The sequence below is a fragment of the Sceloporus occidentalis genome, unplaced genomic scaffold (genome assembly GCF_023333645.1).
Source record: "Sceloporus occidentalis isolate IW3139 unplaced genomic scaffold, rSceOcc1.0.p SCAF_86, whole genome shotgun sequence".
In the NCBI taxonomy this organism is placed as follows: Eukaryota; Metazoa; Chordata; class Lepidosauria; order Squamata; family Phrynosomatidae; genus Sceloporus; species Sceloporus occidentalis.
The window spans coordinates 1,783,472-1,811,408 of record NW_028317066.1 but is presented as its reverse complement, the minus strand read 5'-3'; the positions used below and the strand labels follow the sequence as shown (position 1 = coordinate 1,811,408).

Here is a 27,937-nt window from a genome sequence, read left to right as displayed (position 1 = left end):
TCTGCCTCCCCAGATGAAGACCCATAGGGCTCACTGCTCTTTAAGCTCCGTTTTTGGATTGATTTCTATGGGGAAAGAGGGGAGAGGGAGAGATGGCAGGACATCCCCATAGCCAAGCAAGCTCTGCCTCCCCAGATGAAGACCCATAGGGCTCTCTGCTCTTTAAGCTCCGTTTTTGGATTGATTTCTATGGGGAAAGAGGGGAGAGGGAGAGATGGCAGGACATCCCCATAGCCAAGCAACCTCTGCCTCCTCAGATGAAGACCCATAAGGGCTCTCTGCTCTTTTTTAACCTCCGTTTTTGGATTGATTCCTATGGGGAAGGGAGGTGAGGGATTTCAGTAAGCCAAGCCTCCCTTTTTCCTCTTTCCTGGGAGCAGCGCCTCTCCCGAGCCGTCCAACCTCTGAGTGGCGACGTCATCAGAACACAGCCCACAAAACGTAATACAGCAAACCGTTCTGAGAATGGTTTCGCTGTGCGGTAAAATGCAGTTCTGATCACGTTCTGATCACGTTCTAGTTTACTAATGCAGTAATATCTGTTCCAGGAACGTTCTCATCACGTGATGATAGGAACGTTCTCAGAACGCAGTGCGATAATCTTCATAATTTAGTGGCTGCTCACTAAGGAGAGCTACAAGAAACAAAACCTTTTTATTCATACCTAGCGATAAGGGAATAAGATTTTGTATTAAAAGATAAAATTATACAGTTTCTTGTGGAGAGTTATCAGGTAAAAGCCTAATATATAACAGATTTATAGCTTGTTGATATATGTTTTTATTTATCTTGTTGTAAAAATGCAAGCTTTGTAATATATATATATATATATATATATAATCATAAAATGGAAAAAAAAGGCAGTAGCTGTTTTCTTGCTAACAGAATTTAAAGTTTATTTCCTGGACTGAATTCTGAAGCGATCAAATAATATTTGGATGCACCATGTTCTTTCCTCCCCTTTTGTTTAGTCACTCTCTGGATGAGGGCTATTTTCTATTTCAGGTGACCTTTGCAGATGTGGCAGTATATTTCTCCGAGGATGAATGGAATTTGTTGACAAAGAAACAGAAACTTTTGTACAATTATGTAATGATGGACAATTATGAGAATGTGGCTTCTGTAGGTAAGGAACCTGAATCCATTGCTCTTTCTATAACGACTGAGGGCCCTTTCATACTATATTATCATGTCGCTATGGTTCCACTAGAATTGTAGAATCATAGAGTTGGAATAGACCACAAGCTCCATCCAGTTCAGCCCCCTTCTGCCATGCAGGAATACACATTCAAATCACCCCCAAGAGATGGCCATCCATCCTCTCTTTAAAGACCTCCAAAGAAGAGGACTCCATCAAACTCTAAGGGAGTACTGTATATTCCACTGTCAAAGAGCTCTTACTATCACAAAGTTCCTGCTAATGTTTAGGTGGAAGCTCTTTCCCTGTGGCTTGCATCCATTGTCGTGTCTTTTTTCTCTGTAGCTGAAAAAAAGCAAGGCTGCTCCTTGCACAACATGACACCCTTTCAACTATTTAAACATAGATATCATATCCACTCATTATCTTCTTTTCTCCAGGCTAAACATAACCAGCTCTCTAAGCTGCTCCTCATAGAGCCTGATGTTTTCTAGACCCTTCACCACTTTGGTTGCCCTCCTTTGGACATGCTCCAATTTGTCAACATCCTTTTTGAACTTTGGGGCCTAGAACTGGACACAGGATTATTCCAAGTGAGGCCTGACCAAAGCAGAACAGAGTGGCACTATTACTTCCCTTGATCTAGAAACTATTCTTGTACAGTGGAACCTTGCCATACGCAGGGGATCCGTTCCGGATCCCGCCGCGTATGGCGATTTCTGCCTATGCTCGAGCCCCATTGTAAACAGTGGGGCTCGTGCACGGTGGCGCAGAGGTGCGTGTGGCGCAACGGGTGCGAGCGCCCATTCAACTGAATGGGACGCGCCGCCCCTTCCGCCCCGCGCGCGCGCTGCGGCTTCAGCGCATATGCTCAAGGCCGCGTATGGCGCGCCCGCCTATGGCGAGGTTCCACTGTATTGATGCAGCCTAGAATCACATGGGCCTTTTTAGCTGCCGCATCACACTGTTGGCCCATGTTCAACTTGCAGTCTACTCAGAGTCCTAGATCCCTTTCAAGCCTAGTTTAATTGTGATAGCAACATTCTGTAGAATATCTGAATCTGTATTTCAGTGAGGCACAATTGCTCTCCAGTTTCTAAGGATTCTAAAAACTCCATCCTAAACTGCCAATTCTAGGATTTTGTGGGAAAGAAGCATGGAGATTAATGCTTTTCTCACCCAAATGGTATTCAGCACATCCCTGAGCAAGTTTCCTACCTTTTTTGACCCCTCTTCCATCCTTTTAATGCTCTGTAGAGTCTTCCTAGGGGAAAGACCTCCTTGGGCCTGCAATGGCTCAGAGAGGGCCCAGTAGTGGCAAAATGGCCTCCACTTCCCCAAAGGGATTCTGGGATGTTGAAGGGCAAAATATTATTTCATTGCCCCTAGGCAATACAATGTGGGGTTGCCCCTGAGATCTCCTCCAAACCCCATGAGTAGTCCATGCCTGTCTTATAGATGTTTTAAGGCTGTTTTAAGGCTGCTCCCTGGCACTTGACCCTCACCAAAATTGGAGTCCAGGTCCCAGCCCCCTTACTCTGCCTTTGCCAATGAGTTATTGGAATGTGACTCCAACTTACTTTAATATCAAATAGGGAGGAGTAAACATAGGGCTAAATCTTGGGCTAACACTTTCCTCTGTTAACTCTGATATTCAGTATTATCTGTCATTATCCTTCTTTACAGAAGAACTTGTCAGTCATGGGAGAGTCCACACACCAGAAAAGCCATACAAATGCCAGCATTGTGGGAACTGTTTTTCTTTTAAGTCAAACCTACTGACACACCAAAGAATCCACACAGGAGAGAAGCCATACAAATGCCAGCATTGTGGGAAAGGTTTTTCTCAGCAGGCACACCTAGTGATACATCAGAGAGTCCATACAGGAGAGAAGCCATACAAATGCCAGCATTGTGGGAAATGTTTTTCTTTTAAGTCAAACCTACTGACACACCAAAGAATCCACACAGGAGAGAAGCCACACAAATGCCAGCATTGTGGGAAATGTTTTTCTTTTAAGTTGAACCTAGTGAGACACCAGAGAATCCACACAGGAGAGAAGCCATACAAATGCCAGCATTGTGGGAAAGGTTTTTCTTCAAAGTCAAACATAGTGACACATCAGAGAATCCACACAGGAGAGAAGCCATACAAATGCCAGCATTGTGGGAAAGGTTTTTCTCAGCAGGCACACCTAGTGATACATCAGAGAGTCCATACAGGAGAGAAGCCATACAAATGCCAGCATTGTGGGAAATGTTTTTCTTTTAAGTCAATCCTACTGACACACCAAAGAATCCACACAGGAGAGAAGCCACACAAATGCCAGCATTGTGGGAAAGGTTTTTCTGGGAAGTCAAACCTAGTGACACATCAGAGAGTCCACACAGGAGAGAAGCCATACAAATGCCAGCATTGTGGGAAATGTTTTTCTCTGAAATCACACCTAGTGAGACACCAGAGAATCCACACCGGACAGAAGCCATACAAATGCCAGCATTGTGGGAAAGGTTTTTCTTTGAAGTCAAACCTAGTGACACATCAGAGAGTTCACACAGGAGAGAAGCCATACAAATGCCAGCATTGTGGGAAAGGTTTTTCTTGGAGGTCAGGCCTATTCAGTCACCAGAGAGGCCACACAGGAGAGAAGCCACACAAATCCAAGCAGTGAACGAACATTATTTTTGTAAATAAGAAATACAAAAATCTTTTTTCAATCCAGCGGTGCTAAAAGGCCCTTATGATTTTATATGTACGAATTTTATGTCCATATGTCTGTTTATGTTTTAAAGTTATGTTTTGTTAAGTTTAGTTTTTAATTGCTACTAGTAAAGATAATTGCTTTGGGTTATAAGTTTGGCAGGGGATTGTGGGTCGTGGTTTAGGTTAGTTAGATGGGGGGCTGGGATTTGTTGCAGCTAGCTAGAATACCAATGATAGCATTCAAAATTTGTGGGATGTTGGCCGACAAAAGTTGGGGACTGGTAGTAACACAAAGGGAGAAAGCTTCTTCGAATGCTGGGGCAGGGAGAGAGTGTGCGTGTGAGAAGGATGGCAAAGTGGGGCTGGTAAATAGTGGAGGATAGATGGTGGGAATTGTAGGTGGGGGCTAGGTTTGGTAGAAGGTGGAGTTTTAGGTTTAGGGTTTTCAATATATTCTTTGGCTTGGGGAGGGCACTTCTGGCTTAAAAAGTGAATTTCTGACTATGTGTTTTCAATAAAGTTCTTTGCTATTTCAACACACTGGACTTGTGAATTTGCACAAAACTGACCCTTTCTTCTGTCCTCGGTCGTCAGCTCCATTCCCAACCATAAGAACAGAGGAGGCAAACACACATACATCTATATATATCTATATACCTACAGTATACACAGAGAGACTATTTCCAAAGCAGAACCTTTCTTTCCTGCCTTTCCTGGGCTCCATTGCGGCCTCTTCAAAATCTCCTCAAAGGAAGGAAGGAAGGAAGGAAGGAAGGAAGGAAGGAAGGAAAGGGGGCTGCTGAACCCCTGGCTCATTCCCTTCCCTCAAAAACCGACAGTGGAATAAACAGCAGCATCAGGAATTATTTGATAAATAAGCAAGGCCTTTTTAGCTGCCGTATCACACTGTCGACTCATGTTCAATTTGTTGTCTACTTGGAATCCTAGATCTGACCTGACTTGCCTCGTAAAATTCATTGCATGGCTCTCACTAAAGACAAAGGTCTGTGTCCCATTGTATCCAGCCTCCTTAGTGGCTTCCATTCTAGTGGGACAGTGAATCCATTTTGGTTTTAATCATGACTGTCCAAGGCATTGAATTTATTGGGGGGAAGAGCGTTCAGTAAAAAGTTGGCGGTGGATTTACTGTTCCCCTGCCCTGACCTCTGTGACTCTCCTTGCAAAACAGCCAGATGCGAACATGCTGCCCAACTCTAAAACACATGGAAAGTGCATGACGCTTCTTCTGTACCTTTTCAGTTAGTTCCAGGTCATCCTCTGATTCTATGAGATCCATGTTCCTGTAGCCATGCCAGTAAGATCCCAGCGGCAAATGTGAGTCATCCTCCAATCCGCATTCAACATCCAAATGGGCTGCTTTGACTCCGTCAGTCAGAGAAAACCTGTCCATTTGAGCAAAGAGTAGAAAGATGAGCTGGTGCCCCTTTTCCATATTGGGGCTTTTCTCCTAAGGCCAAGAACCTATTGCATAAAAGTGTCCCAGACTCACTTGGCTCCCTTCCTCTGGGTCAGAAAGAATTGTCTGGTTCACAATCGCCACCTCTTCTCCATTTCTCATGATGCCTTTCTCATTCATCTTAAGGCCAGAAAATTTTGTGGAGGGACCTTTCTCCTTTTGTCTGGGGAACTGTATAAGAACAGTCTAACAAATAAATACAATTTTACCTGAGCAAATTAAGTGAAACTCAGGAGAATCATCATAGGATATATCAGGCAGAACTCTCTTCATCATGTGAACGTTTAACAGGTTCGCTAGTGGTCAAGTTGAAGGCAGTTCTTCATTTGTCTGTGTTCAAAGGAGGTTTGTCATAGGCCACCTCCACCATAAAACTGTGGATGAAAAAGCCCACCAGCCTATATGCCTAGAAAAGAAATTGAGGGCACCTTCCTGGTAGGATTTTTCTTGAACTGCCTCCCAAATAATATGTCTTCTGTGAAAGATTACAAGCCTTGTGTTTTTTAAGGAGCAAATCTGTGACTAAACATGGCCATGGAAGAGGTTCATACATTTCTAAATGGAGTTGAGAAAGTGGAAGGAGATACAGTTTTCTCCTTCTCTCTTCTTGCTTGATCTTGGGGTCATTTAGTGGAGATGGGAAATTCAGGACAGACAACTGCAAAACAAAAACCGCATTTCACACAGTTCATGTAAACTTTGTCAGACTTTGACTTCCATATTATTGGGGCATTGAATTTCCTCCAGGTTTTCATCCATGGGGCTGGAGCCCATTTCCAAAATAGAGTCAGCACCAAAGAGAGCTCAGACTGAAAGACAGAGCAGATTCACCAACCCACTAACATGGAAGTCTCAATTCACTACTGTCTATGTGACATAACTCCAAGCCATTGTCCTCCAATGTCTTCTTTCCCTCCCGGTTAACATTTGTAGATTATCTCTTGCAGATCTTGGAGAACGAACTTCCAACCAAAGGAATAGCAGTATCCTTATTTTACTAGCATGTGTTCTTTTTAAAGAAATGCTTTTGTTTAACCTTTATTTTGTATCCTAAGCCACCTTGAGACCCATCCAAGGGAGAAAGGTGGGATGAAATGTAATAAATAACACAACCATACAGTTCAAAGAACGTACAATAGGAATGAATGAATAAGAAGGATGCTTTCAGGTGAGACCAACCAGTCCAACTTGTGATGCCTTCACAAAGCAGGAGTAGGTTCCCCTGTAAGAAAGACAGTACTCAAAACACTAACATAAAATAGGAAACAGGCAAACTAACCCAGAGAAATGCTCTTGTCCTGAGGTCTCTCCTCCTTCTCTCAGCCTCAACTGACTCAACTCCCTCCTTGGCCAAGACCCCCAATTGTTTCCAGGGAAACCAACCAAAGAAACACATTCTCCTTGGTTCCATCTGACCACTTCTCCATGAGTCCAATGACATGGGTTACATTTCTCTTAATAGGATGATTTCAACTGCTTTTCAACATTTCACAGTCAGCTCTCAGTATCCACAGACTCTGCATCTCAATATATCCCCAAAAAGCCAACCTTGATTTTGCCATTTTATGTAAGGCGCATCATACTACAACCCCATTGTTTGTAATAGGACTTGAACATCCACGGATTTGGTTACTAAGTGGGGTCCTGAAACCAAACCTCAGCAGATACTGAGGTCAAACTGTAAATAATGTTCAAATTCTTTTTATTTTCAGAATGAACAACCATACAATCAATAAAATTACAATTCAAACATACACTTGTTCTTATTTTTGTTCTTATTACCATCTACTTCTTCCATCCACATTTTTCTCCTTCCTACCTCCTCTATTCTTTAAACCGCATGCCATCCTACCTTCCTACTACCTTCTTTCTCATTCTTTCCGCCTCTCTCCTCCTTTCTCTCTCTCCTTCACAACTGTACCACTCTCTTTCTCATCATTCCACTCTACCCAACTCTATCCTCTCCCTTCTACACTTACACATACCTTCAGCTACATACCTAACTCTCACTTTACCACCTCTATCTTCTTTCTCCCTTTCTTTCTCACTTCTAGAAGAATAGGAAGAAGATCTTATTTCAGCTTCCTCACTTCTAATTTATTCTATACTTTACCATGTATCATAACTTTCCTTTCTTTCTCTATTTCATATTTACTTTACTACTACACTTCTATCCTGTTACTCAATTTACATTCTTCTACTCTATCCAAAGCACAGTTAATACACAGAAAAGAATCTACAATGTCATCTCCTTCTTGACTGATGCATTTCTGCACCATTATATACAACAGTGATGGCTCCACTCCACTCTTATGCCCTCTAACTCTGGGTGAATGTAATAATAATAATAATAATAATTTCTTTAAATCCCACCTTTTCTTGAAGTAATAAAGGCAGGTTACAAGAAAGAGTAATAAAATACAAAATGTGTAAACTGTAGAAGAAAAGGTCCTCTGGGTTGTTGTAGCCAATCTAGTCTTCTTAGGCTTTAGGAGACTTTTTCCAGTGAAGGGAGGATTGTGTGGAAGAAGGCACTCCTGAAAGTAGTCTGGACCCAAGCCATTTGGGCTTTAAAGGTTACAACCAACACCTTGTATCTTTCCCAGACACTAATGGGCAGCCAGTGGAGGGATTTAAGAACCGGTGTAATGTGGGCAGTTCTAGAAACTACAAACTACAAATTCCATGATTTCACAGGATGTTGCTATAAAAATTAAATTGGAGCCAGTGTTTCATGCAATGTAGCTTTCTAGAGCACTTGCCCCCATTCTATAGGAAGGGCAATGGGTCTTTACCCACAGAGGACACATTCTCATAGGTTTCCATCATCACCTCTTAGTACAGAAATTTCTTCTTTGGACTCAAGAGTGGCCATTCCTCCTCTGTGAAGAACACTGCCACATCTCAAAAGGTAATCTGCAATAGAAAATAGCCTTCGCTGAATGACAGAGGATTGTAAATAACAGCCCCATTGCATCCTAGTCAGTCAAATTCCCAATGGCTCCACTACAAAAAAGGAGGTCTGGACACTAACCTTTCTGGAGGTCTCCTTTCCTCCAGTTTCTTCCACAAAGGAGGAATTGAGGGTCGATTCTCTTCTCTCCCTTCCTTTGGAAGCATCTTGGTTCTTTCTACACCTGCAGAAAATACAAAGTGATTTTATGTGTACACATTTATGCACATTTCACAGACAACCGAAAATACAATTCAACAGCGCTAAGGGCAAATCAAACCTAAACCTTCCCTAAAATTCAAAATAAATCCGTTGGAAAGCAGGATATTAATTATTGATATTATTATTATTACTATTATTAGTCTCACCTCCAAATCCTCAGAGAGAGAATCTTGTGAATGCTGAAAGACTAAGACAGTTCACTGGGCCTTTCGGGGCGTACAGACCAGCATCCTTAGCCGGCATGAGGGCGAAGATGGCGTCTTCACAGCGCACTCCCTGACTCTTCCTTCAAGCAGGTGTGACGCTGCACACTGCACCACATAGCAGGTGACATCACGGCTTTCCTCTAGCACTACATCCAGATGACGCAGTGCCAAAGGAGTGCAGAAAAGCCACACTGTTGGCGGATATGGCACTTTTTCCCCGGCACAGAAAGGAGCTCCTTTTTGCACCATAGAAAGGCCAGATCAGGGCAACGGTGTAGCCTTATCATAGTGCAAAAAGGAGCTGCAAAAAGCAGTGTGTTTGCTGTGGCCCTAATCTGGCGCTAAAAGGGGCGGCCTGTACATCCCCTTAATTTACAGAAAATGGGGCTAGGATTGGAGTCCTAGGGTTGGCCCCAAGTTCATTACTCCTAAAGATGTCAATAGGAGGAGGGCTGGGTAAGACTCATGTGTCTGATTGATTTTAATGGGGCTATTTTTTATTTATTTTTCTAAGAATAATCTACATAAAATCATAATGTATAGATATACAACAATAACAACAACAACCCAATAAGAACAACCATAGCAATCACAAAATTTAAATGTCTATATTTAATGTTTCCCATTGCCTTCCTCTAAGGCTGAGAGAGTGTGACCCAGTCATCCTGCGAGTTTCCATGTTGGAGCTGAGATTCAAACCCTGATCTCCAAAGTCATAGTTCCACTATGCTCAAACCACTAGGCAACATTGGCTCCTACAACATGGACATTGTTTCACTGGGCCATTGTATGTCATGGACTTGGCCCAGCTTTCTCATCTATGAAAGTCAGCCTGAGATCACAAAGGGAGAGTCCCAATGCTTCAGGCAAGGAGCATCAGCTGCCCTCGGTTCGCCTCTGACATCTTCCTCCTCCTCATCTTTAAATTGGACACCATACACTTCATAAGGTCCTTCAATTCCTTTATGTCTTCCTCCATTCGATAAACGTCTACCTGGGGTTCTTCTGTGCTGGGGCGGCTATCAAGCGACTCCCCCACTGCCAGGTCCCAGGCTGTCACTCTGCCCCCCCGAAGGCCTTCCTTTCCCCAGTCTGGGGCCGGAAACCCAAATCCTCCAGTGGTGGCCTGGGAGGTGTGAGCGTCACGAGGTTTCCCAGTCTTGGGCTTGGCCCTAGTTCCTCTGAAGAAGGCACCTGCTCCTCCACCTCTGGGCTCTCCAGAACCACCAGGTTCCCCAAGAACTCTTCTTGTTCCTGGGTCTCCATTGGAGTTAAAACTGTGAGACTTTGCAAACGGTGAGATCTGGAGTCAGTCCTCTGCTCAAAAAATAAAACTCATTTGAAACAAAAGAAGCTTTATTGATGAATCCAGGCAGAAACATCCATTAACACCTTTTTGCGAAGCCTGAAATCTAAAGGCACTTGCTCCCTTCTTAACCCACTCAACCCCTCCCTAAGCCAACCCCCAATTCCCAAGTTAAGCAACACAAGCGGAGGTTGCATAGATGCCAAGGTTGTGTATACTTCCCCTTCCCTTCTCCCAGACAGCCTCACCTTGAAAAGCGGTGTTCCCAAGCCAGCTTCACTCCTCCTTGATAACCAGTCTCCAGCTGCAACCCCATCCCTCTCTCCAAACACCCTCCTTCATCTAAAAGCCACTCCATCTGTCCTTCTATCATTTTCCATGACGTGCTTTCTATAACCCATCACTCTACACTACCTACTATGAACTACAACTATAACTCCTACTTTAATAACCAAACCCCAATATTTTTACCCTTTATGACAGAACTCTTATACACTAGTTCTGACACGCAATGGGCCAGTCTCAATCCTTCAGATGTACAGCACCAATCTGAAGTGACAATTCTCCCATCTCAATCCTTCAGGCAAGGAACATCAGCATAAAGTCACAATGGGCCAGTCTGAATCCTTCAGGTAAAGAGCACCACCCTGAAGTCACAATAGTACTGTCTCAATTATTCAGGAAAGGAGCATCAGACTGAAGTCACAATATGTCATGCATTTTTTCATTTAGGGATTCATGCCATAAGGTTTAGGTTTAGAGTTAAAATAGATGGGAATTATGGTGGGTTAAAATAATATGTTTAAATACGTCCTTTAATAGAAGATACAAGAAAGAGGTAGAGAGATCATGGCTAAAGAATGTGGTTCTTTGCTAGGATTGGAAAGTGTGGGAACCATCCTTCTAACATAGGCTTGAGTTTAAAAGACTGGTCTTTGTAAAAGGAGGGGGTTAATAACGTAGAGAGTTAATGGTATTTTTATATTATATTATGTTGCTATATATATATTATGTTGGGTTTGTGCTTATTATATTTTCATATGGTATCATATTATGTGGAGATTGCTAGGGTTTTATATTCTAGATAGCTATATATATTGTTAAGCCACATAATGTTAATGAAAAGTGTTGTGTGGCTGAGTTCTGTGGTCCAAGGCCACAGGTGCAGTGGTTGAGAAAAGGCACATGAGAGCATAATTGCTTTAAGAAAAGCTGCCAGAATCCCAGATGGGAGGACACTGCACAGAAAAGGGCAGGAGAACACTGTGCGGGAAAGGGTTATCCAATTAATTAGCTTGATTGGTAAATGGAGTGGGGTGGATTCATATGGTCAGAAAAGGGATATGCTTATACTTTCTTTCATTCTTGACAAAAAAGTCACTTTTATTACTTCTTCTTCAATAAAAGCTGTTCCTTTTTCAAAGTATTGCTTTTTGTGTTGCAAGAGGGGCTGCAATTAGGACCCTGACAGATATCTCTCTCCCCTTCCATTCACCCTGCTATCCCAAAAGGGCTGGAGAGCATACCAAACCAACCACAGAAACTTATAATGCCAGGTCAATCAAAAATAAAACGCACATTGTCCATGATCTCATAATGGACAAAGAGGCTGACCTGGCTTGTTTCATCATGGAGACCTGGCTGGGTGATGATAGCTCAGCTTCCGGGGCTCAGGCCTTAGCAGCCGGGTTCTCAGTCAGTGAGCAGGTAAGGGGAGTGTCTTTGGTCCATAAAGACAATCTTGCCTTGAGCAGGATACCTATCCGTATAATCGACCACATCAAATATATTTACCTCAGCTTAAAGACTAGGGAAAGTCTGACGATTCTGTTGGTTTACTTCCGCCCCGTTCCTTAACAGACTCCCTAGCCAAGCTGACACAACTGGTCTATGAGCTGCTGCTGGACTCGCCTAGGCTTTTGGTCCTGGCCGACCGCAACATCCCCCTCGAGGATCCTCCTCAGCATGCGCAGGGATTGCCAGGGCCTAACTGCTGCTATTTATTCTGCTATGGCCTTTGCGGGAAAGGAAGGTATGCGCTGGAGGTTCAATGACCTCCCCTTTCTTCCCTCCTTTCTTCTTTTAAGGAGACCACAATGGAGCCCAAGGTGCAGAGCTGGATTCAGGAGCGAAAGGCAGGAAAGGAAGGCTCTACTTTTTTTTTTTTTTTTTTAAATTTAAATTTTTATTATTAAAATACACTCTATACAAAAAAACAACACTAATAACTTTACATGTCCACAAATCAAAAATAACAATTAATTAAAACAAACTTAACAAAACCAAAAAAACAAAACAAACAACAAAACAGACTAAACTACAAACATCTCCTAACAGCTAAACAATAACATAAAATTTTCCTTCCCTTCCTTTGAGCTAAATATTTATACTACTGTACATTATTTATTTGACTTTCCTTTAACTCCTCTTACGACTCTTTAATCATGTTTATGGAATATCTTTCCCTTCTCCCTTTATGCATATATAAATATATATTTATCTATCTATTCACTTTCTATTATACTTCACATAATAGCCTATTACTTTTAATTAATATCTATTTGTACATATATTCCAATAGATTTCTTTCTTTTTTTTTTTTTTTGACAATTATCAGTATTTCATCAAACATCTTATCTCTTAAAACTATAACTAATACAAAGGTCATACTATGCATTCTGATATCGAGTTAGTCTCTTCCTTTTCGTGCCATCAAATAATCCAGTACTGGTCTCCATTGTTTATCTACCTCATTAACATTTTCATTTCTGAGTAAATATGTTAATTTATCTGATATTATCATGTCATATATCTTGTTGTACCATTCCTCCTTTACCGGTGTTTCTTTACACTTCCATTTTCTTGCAAAGACCATTCTTGCTGCAGTCACCAGGTAAAATATCACTTTACCATATTCCTTTTCTATCTTTGTATCTGTTATTATCCCTAATAGGAATAAAATCATATCTTTCTTTATTTTGATATTTAGGATTTTTTCTATTTCAATGTGGATCTCTTTCCAAAATTCTTTCGCTTTTTTACATTCCCACCACATGTGTTTAAAAGTTCCAGTTTTTCCTTTACAGTTCCAACAATCTGGTTTACCATTTTTATTAATCTTGCATAGCTTTTCTGGTGTCAGGTACCATCTATATTGAGTTTTATAATAATTTTCTTTTATATCAGCACAGAGGGTGTATCTTATTCTTTTATTCCAATTTTTTTCCCAATCATCCAACATTATTGGTCTCCCTATATCTTGTGCCCAGGTTATCATAAAATGTTTAATTGTTTCATTTTCCATCTCTAGATTTAATAAAAATTTATATAATTTAGATATTCTGTGTTCCTCCTCATTAATTAAAATTTTTGCCAACTGTGTCCCTTCTTTTTCAATCTGATGTGTTTTAGAGTCTAATTTATATCTTTCCACCATCTGCATATATAGGAACCAGTTGCAGTTTAGCCCTTCTCCAATCAGTTCTTCCATTGTTTTTACTCTATGTTTTCCTACTTCCTGCTTAAGTAAATCATCATATGTTATCCAATCCATTTCCTTCATTTTTTCTCTTCTAAAAAATGCCTCATTAATGGATGTCCATCTGGGAATTTTTTGCATAATATGTGGCTTGTATTTCGTCCATATTCTGAAAAGGGATTTTCTTACCATGTGGTTGTTGAAATTTTTGTTCACTTTAATTTTGTCATAGATAAGGTACGCATGCCACCCATAAATATTGTCAAACCCTTCAAGTTCTAGTAATTTGTGATTTTTTATTTGTATCCACTCCCTTACCCAGTCTAAACAACATGCCTTATAATACATCCTAAAATTTGGTAGGCCTAATCCTCCTTTTTCTTTCTTATCTTGTAGTACTTTCATTTTGACCCTTGGTTTCTTGTTATTCCAGATGAAATTAGCTATATCCCTTTCCCAGATCTTAAATGGTTTATCATTAATGATTATTGGTATCGTTTGAAATAGAAAAAGTAGTTTAGGAGTTACATTCATTTGCACCGTCGAAATCCTGCCTAGCCAGGAGATATTTAAGTTATTCCATTGTTGTAGGTCTTTCTTTATCTCTTTCCAAACTTGTTCATAATTGTTCTTAAACAAATCTGAGTTTTTTTTAGTTATTTGGATCCCTAAATATCTAATTTTTTCTTTTATTTCACAACCGGATATACTCTGGATTTTTTCTTTTTCGCTTTTATTCATGTTTAATGCCAAAATATTCGTTTTACTTTTATTAATTTTCAATCCTGCTAATTCGCCAAATTCTTTAATCATTTCAAATACTAAAGGTATAGTCTCCACAGGATTAGCCAGTGCCAATACCAAGTCATCCGCATATGCTTTCAATTTAAATTCCGAATTTTTAATCTTTATGCCTGTAATTTTCTTTTCATTTCTAATCTTATTATTTAGTACCTCTAACGCAGTTATGAATAATAATGGTGATAGTGGACATCCTTGCCTAGTTCCTTTTTCAATTTGTATAGATTTGGTTTTTTGTCCGTTAATTAATAATTTAGCATTTTGTTGACTATAAATTGATTGGACCCAATTTACAAAATTTTCACCTAATTTCATCTCTTTTAACACACCCATCATGTACTCCCAGTTTAGATTGTCAAATGCCTTTTCGGCGTCAATAAATATTAGTGCCGCTTGTCTATCGTGTCTTTTTTCGTAGTATTCAATTATATCTATAATAATCCTTATATTATCTTTTATTTGTCTTTTAGGTAGGAAACCCGATTGATCTTGATGTATCCAGTTACTTAAAATTTTTTTCAATCTTTCTGCTAATATCCCTGTGAAAATTTTATAATCCAGATTCAAAAGTGATATTGGTCTATAATTTTTAAGATTTTCTAAATCTTTTTCCTGTTTTGGAATTAAAGTTATATATGATTCTTTCCAAGATTTAGGTATTTTATTTTGCAGTATCTCATTCATTACCATTTGTAAAGGTCCTATCAATTTTTCTTCTAATTTCTGATAATATATTGCAGTTAACCCATCAGGGCCTGGAGTTTTCCCTTTTTTCATTTTTCCAATCATATTTTTAATTTCCTTTGTTGTTATCTTTTTATTTAATTCCAGTTTTTCTTCTTCACTAATCTGCTTGATCTTTTCCTTCTTTAAATAATGATCTATATTTTCTTTCTTTGTTGATTTCTTTGAGAATAGTTCTTCATAATATTGCTGAAATGCTTTTTTTATTTGACTTTGTTCTACATATGTTTTCCCGCCCTCTTTTATTTTCCAGATTGTATTTTGTTCTTTTTTCTTTTTTAATTTCCAAGCTAACCATTTTCCGGGTTTATTTCCTAATTCAAAATATTTTTGTTTCGCAAATCTTATTTTCGTTTCCATTTCCTCTGCCATTATTAATGAAATTTGTTTTTGAAGGGTATTTATATCTTCTACTAAGTTTTTGTTACTTGGTTCTTTTTTGAGTTCTTTTTCTTTCTTTCTTATTTCCCGTATAATGTTTTCCATTTTGAGTCCTTTCTTTTTCCTTCTTTCACTATTCTTTTGTATGAAGAAGCCTCTCATAACCGCCTTTGATGTATCCCATACTACACTTGTCTCTACTTCGTTATTCAAATTCTCTTTAAAAAACCATTCTAAGTTTTCTTTTGCTTGCTTTATTATATTCTCATCCTTTAGTAAATTTTCATCTAACCTCCAATTAAAATCTCTATGTCCTCCTTTTATTTCCATACTTATAGGGCTGTGATCCGAGATTAGCCTTGGAAGAGTGTCTATTTTACTAATTTTTGGTGCTAATGCAGATGTAATCAGGAACATATCAATCCTGGACCACGATTTATGACGGTCTGAATAGAATGTATAATCCTTTTGTGTTCCAAATTTTTCCCTCCATATATCCATTAATGCTAGAATACTTTTCATTTCAAAAAATGCTTTAGGTAGTTTGCCCTGGTTCTTTTTTATTTGTTTATCTGATTTTCTATCTTGTTGAGGGTCTATTACCCCGTTCCAATCCCCTAACATTATTACATTTTCATAATCAAATTGCATTACCTTCTTTTTTAAATTTTGAAAAAACTTTTCCTTATTTTCTGTTGGCGCATATACACCTACAATTAATATTTTTCCTTGTTGATAGTCTAATTCTAATCCTATAAATTGTCCTTTCGGGTCTTTAAAGAGCTCTTTAACTTTTATTTTTTCATTGACATAGATTACTACTCCTTTTTTTCTTTTATCCCCACTCGCTACAAATTCTTTTCCTAATTTACTACAAATTAAGTATTTTTCATCTTTCTTTTTAATTTTTGTTTCTTGTAAACATATTATATCACATCTTAGTTTCCTCAAATAATGATATACTTTCTTTCTCTTCTGAGGACTATTAAGTCCTTTTACGTTCCAGGAAATTAGTTTAATATTGCTATTCATCTTCTATTCCGTTTTCTCCTGAACTTAAAATGTCTGATTCTGGTTCTTTTATATCTTCTTCTACTGGCAAGTTTGACAGGATTGGATTGTTTTTCTCTTTTTTCCTCTCTTCTGCTTCTTCTTGTTCCAAATCTTTCAGAAATTCTTCCAGAAATTCTTTTGCTTCTTTTACTGTGGTAACTCTCACTCTTTTTTGTCTGTATCTAAATGAGATTCCCTCTGGTGCCTCCCATCTATAACGAATCTCGTTTTCTCTTAGGATTTTTGTTAAAAATACATAATCTTTCCGTTTCCTTAAGATCGTACCTGGGACATCTTTTAATAATTGTAATTCCACGTCGTCTACCACCAGTTTTGCTTCAAAGTGCCTTTGTAGTATTGTTTCTTTCATCTGTGTCCGTACGAAATAAATGACAATGTCTCTGGGCAGCTTCTTCTGCTTCGCCACCCACGAGTTCACACGAAAAACCTTGTCCAGTTCCTGTTCCATAGTTCCTCTATCCTTGCCGATAAATTCTGCCAATATTTCTGTCATATTTTCGAAGATTTTTTCACCTTCTAATTCAGGTAGACCTCTTATCTTCAGACATCTTTCACGCATTTTCTGATCCCACATAATTCTTTCTTCTTGTAATTCTTTCCTTTTTTCTATTTCCTCTTTCAATTTATCTTCCAGTTCTTGATTTCTTTTTTCCATAACTTTCATTTTTGTTTTAACCTGTCTTACATCTGAAACAATTGTTTTGATTGCTTGATTAATCTCACCAATTTCTGTTTTTATCCCTTGATTGATTTCTGTTTTCATTCTCTCCATATCCTGTTTTAAATCTTCCTTATCTCTTTTCATGTCCATTCTCAAATCCTCCTTGTCCCTTTTCATATCTTGCCTCATCTGTCTTATTTCCTCAAGCAGTAGTGAGTTCATGTCTTGGAGTTTGGGTTGTTCTAAAGATGGTCTTCTTTGTATCTGAAGTTGTTGTTGTTGTTGTATCTTCTGCTGTTGTCTTGTTCCTGATGACATCTTCTTTATTATAATTATTATTTATTTTTTTTTAAATTCTCCCTGTATTCCCTAAGGGGTTTGACTGGCTAGGCACTTCTAAGGTACTCTCTATTTATTTTTTATTTTATTTTATTTTATTTTATTTATTTTTAATTTATTATTGTTTTTTAACTGTTTACAATGTCTCTATACAGACTGGGCATAAGATGGTATTAAAACAAATTTCTTTAATAGCTTTCCGAAACCACCAGGGGTCACTGTGTTAAGTGTTTGTCTTTCTTCCTGCCTTCCCTCTACCTTCTTTAATCAGTGGCCAAACCTTTCTTTGACTTTATGTTTAGAGAGCCTTAAAGTGCTCTTTACTTTAGGGTATCTCTAATATACTCCTACAGGGAGATTCAGTTCTTTTATATCTTTTATACCTCTCCTTTTTCTGGTCTTTGCAAGAAAGGAAATGGGATCTAAAACACAACTTCAGCCGGTGAGTGAAAATAACAACAGCACCCTCTTCCTTCCGTCCCCTCCCACTCTTTCTACAAATACTTTAGATAAGTCTTTCTTTAGCCCTTTCTTACAATATCTTTCCCCCCTCTATCTCCACTCTCCTTTCCTTCCCAAAGAGTCAACCACCGCTCACTTTGCACTCTTTCCTCTCTATTTCTCTATTCCAGACGCCCTCCAAACCTCTCTTTTGCCTGCCCAGTCTACTCTCTCCTCCCAGTTTTAACCCCTTCTTTGTACTCTATTTTCTATCAAGCCCCTTTCTGCATCTCCGCTTGTCCTCCAAACTTTCTCATACAGATCTTAACTACAGTACCTACTTTGCGTCCTCCACACTGGGTCTAGCCAGTTTTCTCTTCCCTTCCCCAATTGTTCTCCCCACTTCACCACTCTGATTTTATAGTTTGATTTTGTTTTTCTTTTTCTCCACTTTCCCCCCTCCAATCTCCGTTGTATTTATTTATTTTACTTCTCCGGCTGTCCTCCACACTCCTCCAATCCAGTCTCGGCGTTGGCTTCGGTGTCTCCTCTCCCCAGACCCTTGGCTTCACTCTCCTTTTCCTCTTCTCCACGTCTCCAGATGTCCTCTCCCCTTCCCGGTGTATTCTTTGCAATGGGCCTCAGTCTCTCTATGTTCTGCTCCTTTGTCCACTCCTTTATGGGTTCCCCGTCCAATTTTTCCTCCACCAGTCAAGTTGTCCTCCACTCTAAATCTGAATTAGTCTCTTTGTCCAATTGGTCTCAGTCTTTTCTTCAATGTCCTCCCTTATTCCATTTATTCACTTTAAGTCCCAAAGCGTTTCTCTTCCTTATTTTCTTTACCAATTTCCAAAATCCGGACACTTTAATATAGTCAATTGTTAGTCCTCTTTTTTCTTTCCCACCTCTCTGTCTGATATCTCCAATTAGTTCAGTTTTCCTTTATTAGAGTTCCAGTATGTAAATCCAAATCACAAGGTGCACTTATGGTAACCTGCTACTTTTAAACCAAGATGAATCACCAAGAAATAATAATGTCTCTGTTGAGAATCTCTTCCCTGATAATGAATCACGTCAAAAGTAAATGTTTTAGCTCAAAGGTTTTCAAGATTACCGTGGATTGCTGTTTATTTATAGTTGGCTGCGCCTGTGAGCTCTTCTGGCAGCATCAGCGTGGTCGCGGTTTGTCCCTCGGTCCCCTCCACTCTTTTTGGCAAATTGGTTGTTTATCTTGCCTTAAGGGTGGGCATCGGACCCCTGTAGGACCCGTCCGCGTTTCCCCTTTACAGGGATGCAATAATTAGCTGTCTCCGATGCCTCTTGACAGCTCAAAGCCACGCGGTGCAAGCAACTCTCAGCCAAGCACTGAAAGTTTGCTCTAAAGCGGCGCCATCACCAACCGGAAGCCTGTATCCTGTATGTTTGTGTGTATGTGTGTTTGCCTCTGTTGTTCTTATGGCTGGGAATGGAGCTGAGGACTGAGGAGAGAAGAAAGGGACAGTTTTGTGCAAATTCGGGACTTCTGTGTATCTAAGAGTCCAGTGTGTTGAAGCAACAAAGAACTTTATTGAGAACACATAGTCAGAAATTCAGCGTTTCAGCCAGAAGTGCCCACTCCAAGCAAACAATACATTAAAACCCAAAACCTAAAACTCCATCCTCTTCCAAACCTAGCCCCCACCTCCAATTCCCACGGTCTCTGCCCCACAAGTAACAAGGTCCCTTTGTCATCCCCAGAAACTAGCCCCCTTTCAATTAATACGAGCCTCCAACTTTCTTCAGCCAACATCTCACACACTGCAAAAGCTATCATTCTCATAACTATTCTAGACCACTGCAACAAATCCCAGCCCCCCATCTAGGTAACCTAAACCATGACCCAGAATCCTCAGCCAAATTTACAACCCAAAGCAACTATTTATACTATTAGCAATTAAAATCTAAACTTAACAAAATACAACTTTAAAACACAAACAGACATATGGACAGACAAACCTTACAAACAAAATCACAAGGGCTTTCTTAGCAACACTGAATTAAATTATTTTATATTACTTATTCACAAAAATAATGTTAGTTTACTCCTGAGATTTGTATGGCTTCTTCCCTGTGTGGACTCTCATATGCCTTACTAGGTTTGACTTCTGAGAAAAACATTTCCCACAATTCTGGCACTTGTATGGCTTCTCTCCAGTGCGACTTTTCTGATGTGTCATTAGGTATGACTTTGAATGAAAACATTTCCCACAATGCTGGCATTTGCATGGCTTCTGTCCTGTGTGGATTCCCTGGTGTGTCAGTAGGTTTGACTGCCGAGAAAAACAGTTGCCACAATCCTGGCATTTGTATGGCTTCTCTCCTGTGTGGACTCTTTTATGTCTCACTAAGTGTCCCTTCAAAGAAAAACAGTTCCCACAATGCTGGCATTTGTATGGCTTCTCTCCTGTGTGGATTCTCTGGTGTGTCAGTAGGTTTGACTGTCGAGAAAAACAGTTGCCACAGTGCTGGCATTTGTATGGCTTCTCTCCTGTGTGGACTCTTTGATGTTTCACTAGGTGTGCCTTCTGAGAAAAACAGTTCCCACAATGCTGGCATTTGTATGGCTTCTCTCTTGTGTGGACTCTCTGATGTGTCACTAGGTGTGACTTCAAATAAAAACCTTTCCCACAATGCTGGCATTTGTATGGCTTCTCTCCTGTGTGGACTCTCTGATGTGACACTACGTGTGACTTACAAGAAAAACATTTCCCACAACGCTGGCATTTGTATGGCTTCTCTCCTGTGTGGATTCTCTGATGTATCATTAGGATTGACTTCTGAGAAAAACCTTTCCCACAATGCTGGCATTTGTATGGCTTCTCTCCTGTGTGGACTCTCTGATGTGTCACTAGGTGTGACTTCCAAGAAAAACATTTCCCACAATGCTGGCATTTATGTGACTTCTTTGCTGTGTAGACTCTCTGATGACTCAAATGTTCTTCTGTAAAGAAGGACAATAATAGATAAGACTGAAAATCAGAGTTAAGAGAAGAGGGTGTTACCCCATGATTTAGCCCACATTAACCCGTCTTTATTTGAGTTTAAATTAATAAAGTTGCTGTGAGGAACCCAAGCATGACTCTGCTGCTTATGCTCCTAAATCCATGGAATGATTGTATCCTTACTCATAGCTAGCAAAGAAGAGACTGGATGGGGACTGCCTTGAGGGAATCAGTGGAAGCAGATAATCAAAGGACTGTTGAAACAATATTCCATGAAACATGTGCAAAAATACTTTGATTGATAGGTGGCATCATATCCTGTGAGACTGCCATAGAGTGCTGAGTTAGAGGGCATGGCATGATGCAAGCTAACTGCAGAGGTCACTTCATGCTGTTTGGCACCAGGATATGACTCACAGCCAATACAGTATATAGCTCACATGCAGACTGATGTCGATTGGATTGTAGTTGTGTGTATAAGAGATGATGAAGTTCATGGAAGTTGGAGAGGAGAGCTTGCAAATATTTGTAACTCAAGATAGAGAACACCCAAGGATTTCAATGAAATCAACTGTGTTTGTGACTTAGTTTTAAGTGTGAAAAGTGGTCAGTGCATTGCCAATATCTATATCTGGATATTTGCTTCCGTACTCTGCTATGTTATTGTTGAGCTGCATCTGAGAGCGTCACCCTCAGATTGTGCTGTATATTGGCTCATGAATGTGATCAGAATTCAGAGCCAAGAAGGACCTGAGAGCCCTGTGCTAATCCTTTTTGTTTGAGATATTTACACCAAGCTCCCATTGCATTCAATTTGGTTTCAGACAATTCTTCCCCCCAGGAAACATTCTAAAGCAATTTAAACCTTGTTGCCCTCAAGCAACAATTCCAGTCACTCTCTCTCTCTCTCTCTCTCTTTCTCTCTCTCTCTCTCTCTCTCTCTCTCTATATATATATATATCTGCCCTGACTGGCTGTTCTTTGACGTCAGTCCAATTACAGACAGACAAAGAATCGGTTTACATGGCTAAGCACCTCAGTGCACTCGCCAAACCCATTTGTCGCAGGAGCTCCTGACTTCTCTTCCCATTTCAAACCCTCAGCAATTGGAATCCAAGATCCACCTAGGTAAAGTATTACCATTATGAAAGTCTTACATCTCTTCACCACTTCCACCTGTTATCTAGTTCTTGTGTGTGAATGCTTATGTGTGTGTGTGTATTTTGCTTTTCACCTAAATAAAACATAAAAACCTATTTCAAATGCCTTTGCAGTTCTGTGGGCTTCCAGGCGTGGTATAGTTGGGATGAATCCTGAGGTCGCTCTTGCCCCAACCAAACTATATATCTCCTTTCAGATAAGCTAATTTCTTTCAGCTCTATGATTCTATGTTATAGATGAAGGGAAGTAATAGTGCAACTCTATTCTGCTTTGGTCAGGCCCTCTCTTGGAATACTGTGTCCACTTCTGGTCACCATAATTCAAAAAGGATGTTGAGAAACTGGAGTCTATCCAAAGGAGAGCAATGAAAATGGTGAAGGGTCTGGAAACCATCAAGCCCTATGAGGAGTGGTTTAGGGAGCTGGGAATGTTTAGCCTGGAGAAGAGAAGGTTAAGAGTGGATATGTTAGACCTGTTCAACTATTTGAAGAGTTACTGAGGATAGAGCAAGCTTGGTTTCTGCTGCTCTAGAGTAGGGTCGCTATGTCACGAATTTAGGTGGGACAATCCTGGGTTTTGGCCTCCTGTCCTCCAGCCTGCCGCCCTTGTCCTCCAGCCCACTAACCTCCTCCATTTTTGGCCTTCTTCCTGGCCCTTGGAAGCACGGCCGGATGTCCCTCCCCTTCCCGGCCTCACAGCCAATTAGAGAGGCTTCTGGATGGGTAAAGAGGCAAGACCTCCAGCCGCAAAGGCCAATGGGACCTGTAGTTCCAGGATGCCCTGCCCCTTCCCAGCCTCACAACCAATCAGAGAGGCGTCTGGGGGAGGGACCTCCGGTCGCAATGGCCGCTGGGGCTTGTAGTCGCCAATAGGAACCCACCTTGATTACAAGCCCCAGCGGTCATTGTGACCGGATGTTCTGCCACCGGAAGCCTCTCTGATTGATTGCAAGGCTGGGAAGGGGGGGCGTCCACCCCACCCCGGTTTAGCCCAAGAAGAATATGGCAACCCTACTCTAGAGCAAAGGACATAGAACAATGGTCAGAAGCCACAGGAAAAGAGGTTCTACCTAAACTTTAGAATGAACTTCCTGAAAGTAAGAGCTATGCCACAGTGGAATAGACCCCCTCAGAGCATGGTGGCATCTCGTTGTTATTATTATTATTAATTGTTAAAGTTCTCCTTCTTTGAAGGTCTGTAAAGGCCTTTAAACAAAGGCTGGGTGGCCATCTGTTGGGGATGCTTTCTATGTGTTTCCTGCATGGCAAGGGGTTGAACCAGATGGTCCTTCTGGTCTATTCCAGCTCTATGATTCTATAATTCTAAAATGGAATCATAGTGCCATGATAATGTAGAATGAAAGGGCCCTCAGTCTTCATAGTAAGGGCAATGAATTCAGCTTCCTTACCCACAGAGGCCACATTCTTGTAATTCTCCATCATCACATCTTTGTACATAAGTCTTTGCTTCTTCGTCAACAGTTTCCATTCGTCCTCAGTGAAATATACTGCCACATCCGCAAAGGTCACCTGCAATAGAAAATAGCCCTCATCCAGAGAATGACTAGTAAAAGGGGAGGGAGAAGCACATGATGCTTCCCAAAAATTATTTGATCACCTCAGAATTTTGTCCAGGAAATAAACTTTAAATTCTGTTAGCAAGAGAAAAGCTACTGCCTTTGAGATCCAGTTTGTCTCGAATTCTTTCAATGTAATATACAATATAATCAACAATATAATTTAGACCATGGCTGGGATATTGATGGTCGATTAGGATACTGACTATCCCAACACGTATAGTACATTTGGCTTCCAAAGATTATTGTGCATTTAGCCATTTGTTGCCAAATTTCAGAGGCAAATGTCATTTCTAAAAAGCAATTCTGGGGAGCATTGTGGGCTTGAGGGCCAGGGGGCCACCCCCAATTTAGATCCAGAAACATTCTCCCATATTCCCAACATTTCACAGATGGAAAATCAAGACACATGTGGAGAAGCAACGCCAGAAAGTGGTGAAGATGGTCCAAGTTGTTTATGAGGAAGATCACACAAGTGGGGAAGGGCACAGCACTTCGCTTTTGCCTCAGACTCCTAGCAAGGACATGTCCCTGCCCCCTTCTTTCTTCTCCTCTCCCCACTTTTGAGTTGATGGGGTGCAAACTCCTTGGCATTCATTATGCAGAAATTGGAGTCAGCTGAAGAAGGGGGAAAGTGGGAGGAGGAGAGAGAAACCAGGACATTTTAAAAGCCCCCCAAATAATGGGGTGACAGAGGATTAACCAGGACTGTGTCTGCCAAACTCGGATAGTATTGTATTTCATTCATTTCATAAATTGGCCCAGCAGTGACCCAGATGAAGCTAATAGGATAGTGACTCACCAAAGAGCTGTTGTACTTAGGCAGCCTCTTTCTCTTGGAGCCCAACTCCCTCCAGTTGGCCTCTCTGTTGGCCATCAGGTCTGCGGGGGGGTTCCTGGTGGTCCTGTCCTTTGGTCACTTCCAGAAAGAGAGGGCCCAAAGCCGTGTAGAATGAGGCCGAGATGAAGGTCCTGAGAAAAGGGACCAAGGTTAGGCTTGGTTTGGCAAGAAACCCTGCAGCACTCAGACACAGAGAACAGCATCCTGCTGGTGACATACGCAGGTGACATATGCCTCTTTTGGGCTGATGCAGAGGTGGGTATCATGCCAGACAAATCTAATCTCCATAGATGATCCTGGTAGATGAAGGTAATGCTGTGGATATAGTATATCTTGATTTCAGTAAGGCCTTTGACAAGTATCCCCTTGTCATTCTTGCAAACAAGCAATTTTGGGCTGCATTAATAGAAATATAGTGTCTAAATCTGCCATCCGCCGGCCTGAGAGGGAGTTCATCAGGCAGGTCCAGCTCCATCAGGGCTAGCCTGAAGGAAGGAGCCTCCGCCCTCCATAACTGTCATCCGCCGGCCTGAGAGGGAGTTCACCAGGCAGGTCCAACTCCATCAGGGCTAGCTGGAAGGAAGGAGACTCCGCCCTCCATAACTGTCATCCGCCGGCCTGAGAGGGAGTTCACCAGGCAGGTCCAACTCCATCAGGGCTAGCCAGAAGGAAGGAGACTCCGCCCTCCATAACTGTCATCCGCCGGCCTGAGAGGGAGTTCACCAGGCAGGTCCAACTCCATCAGGGCTAGCCAGAAGGAAGGCGACTCCGCCCTCCATAACTGTCATCCGCCGGCCTGAGAGGGAGTTCACCAGGCAGGTCGAACTCCATCAGGGCTAGCCTGGAAGAAGGGAGAGCCCCCCCCCCTCCAATCCATCTGCCTTGGTCCAGGCCTCAGAGGGAGAGAAGAACCACTGGACTTCATCCCCTTTCCATCCACCATTCCCTTCTCCTTTTGTTTCGTGTCTTTTAGATTGTAAGCCTGAGGGCAGGGAACTGTCTGATTAAAAATAATAATTGTAAGCCTCTCCGAGAGCCATTAGGGCTGAAGGGCGGGATATAAGTACTTAAATAAATCTTAAATCAAGGGAAGTAACAGTGCCTCTCTATTCTGCTCTCTCAGGCCCCACCTGGAATATTTTGTCCAGTTCTAGGCACAGTTAAAAAAGAACATTGAGAAACTGGAGCTCGTCCAAAGGAGGGCAACTAAAATGGTGAAGAATTTGGAAACCATGCCTTATGAGGAATGACTTAGGAAGCTAGGGTTGTTTAGCCTGGAGAAGAGAAGGTTAAGAGGTGATATGATAGCTATGTTTAAAATTTTGAAGGGATGACATATTGAGGAGGGAGCAAGCTTGTTTTCTGCTGCTCCAGAGAACAGGACCCAGAACAATGGATGCAAGCTCCAGGAAAAGAGATTCCACCTCAACATTAAGAGGAACTTCCTGACAGTAAGGGCTGTTCGAGAGTGGAACACACTCCCTCCTTGGAGTGCATTTGAGTCTCCTTCCTTTCAGGCCTTAAGCAGAGGCTGGATGGCCATCTGTCAGAGATGCTTTGATTGAGATTTCCTGCATGGCAGAATGGGGTTGTACTGGATGGCCCTTGAGGTCTCCTCCAACTCTAGGATTCTATGATTCTACGATTTATATCCCAGATGGAGAAACTCCGGTCCCTGGGCTGGATAAGACCTGTATTTCTTCAATGATCTGATCAATGGCCTCCCCTCATTACGCCCCCTTCCCCATTTAGACACTGGTGAAAATAATCATTTCATTTTTACAAATGAGACAAATCTCTGAGCTTAACTGCTGTGTTTATAATATAATAATAATAAATTTATTTATATACCACCTTTTCAAAAAGATCAAAGCAGTTTACAAATGTACAATTACAAAATTTGTGTGTTCGTGTGTGTCACTCATAGCAGGAGCATGAAGTATGTACCTCCTCCCTCTGCTTGCTAAAGACATACAGACATTGAGGCATGTACATTTCTTTGCATTGTTTCTGAATGGATCTATTGTCAAAATCACAATTTCTTCACTTTTCCTTGTATATTTTTTAAAAAGATGCACACTGCTGAATATGTTGCACTTATACAACAAAAATCTATAAATGTATAGGTTTATGAGTAAAGATTGCATCTTGGACTATGCTCATTTTTAGGAAGTGAAGACCTATGTAAATTCATTATATAAACACATTGAAACAAATATCTCACAAAGCTCTAGTAAACAACACATACACACAGTCCCCATAAAACGGACTCACTGGCGCACTGTGTGTCTGGGGTCTGGAAATCTCACTTCCACCTTCTGGGAAGACAATGCTGCCAAAGACTGAATTTGGGGCTTTATGCCTGCAAAGCATGGGCTCAGTCTCTCAGCTGCAATCCTTCCACACAATCCTGGACTGAAACATTTAAACAAAGGTCCTCTTTCAGCTCCAGGAATAAAGGCCTACCTTCAGTACAAAGACCCTGATTCCTGCAGCCCCAGAAAGGGCTCTCCTTCGGTCCTTTATGGCCGGAGCTTCCCCGGGTCAGAGGCCGTCTCCTCAGCCGTAGAGAAGGGTTGCTCTGAGTGCGAAGGAGGAGGAGGTCCAAGGGCTGAGGGAGGGAAGGCAATGGGGAAAGGTCAGTGCCAATGGCCATGGAGGGCAGAAGGTGACAATGCCTAGGAAACTCCTCTGTGTCACAGTCATAGTAACTCCTGGTAGTAAATAGTCCAGTGGGCTGAGGGGTTCTCCTTTCCCAAAGTGGGGGGCAAGGACTGGTTCCCATGGGACTGTGGGCCCCATGACCTCTGAGCAAAGCTATGGGAGACGCTACCTCAAAGAGCATTGGAGGAGTCTCTGGCTGGATGGCCATCTCTTCGGAGGACTTGGAGGGCAGAATGGGTCTGACTGTTTGGCCCTTGGGGCTCCCTTCCAGCTCTAGGAGCCTATGAAGTCTACCTTACAAGGCTGTTGTGGGAGTTTATCACAAGACAATTACTACACAAGAATGGCCACCTTTTAGCAGCTTACAATAAAAATATCCATTCAATACAATAAAAACATGTTTCATGATCTCCCAAACACTAACCCTAACACTCCCATCCAAAATAAAATACCATTAAATTACTGGACAGTTATTGAAACAGTTATTAAAAACTGGGATAGTACTCAAAGCCCAATGTTTGTGAAGAAGAAGAATAAGGCTTGTATTAAAACTATCCTCCCTATTTCTGATCCTTTTTAAAACCCATGTTCCCCAGAAGGAGCAGAGCTGTGTAATAAGAAAACCCTCTCTGAAAAGAGACACAAAAGATACACAAAGGGACACACTTCCTCCGTTTTGGCCCAAGGAGCCTGGCCTCCTTCTGTCTCTGGAGCCTCAGGAGAAAAAGAGAGGCCTCTGTTCAACTGAGGCTTCAGAGAAAGTTCTGGAACATTATTCCCCACAGACAA

General features: G+C 41.2%; 1 protein-coding gene and 1 long non-coding RNA gene across 2 annotated transcripts in view; both read right to left on the bottom strand.

Moving 5' to 3' along the window:
* The window catches only part of LOC149284990 (uncharacterized), a 71,748-nt gene extending 51,006 nt beyond the window's left edge, over positions 1 to 20,742 (bottom strand). The window contains exon 1 of the mRNA XM_089495915.1: positions 20,043 to 20,742. Within this exon, the coding sequence (XP_089352041.1) occupies positions 20,043 to 20,729 (687 nt within the window). The 5' untranslated portion in view covers positions 20,730 to 20,742. The remainder of the gene's footprint in view (positions 1 to 20,042) is intronic.
* A 2,798-nt stretch (positions 20,743 to 23,540) lies between these two features.
* LOC149284989 (uncharacterized) lies at positions 23,541 to 27,023 on the bottom strand. Its single transcript, XR_016277806.1, has 3 exons — positions 26,951 to 27,023; positions 24,446 to 24,615; positions 23,541 to 23,596 (listed from the first exon to the last, which is right to left on the bottom strand). It is a non-coding gene; the product is annotated as an uncharacterized LOC149284989 (long non-coding RNA).
* Between the last annotated feature and the right edge of the window lie 914 nt (positions 27,024 to 27,937).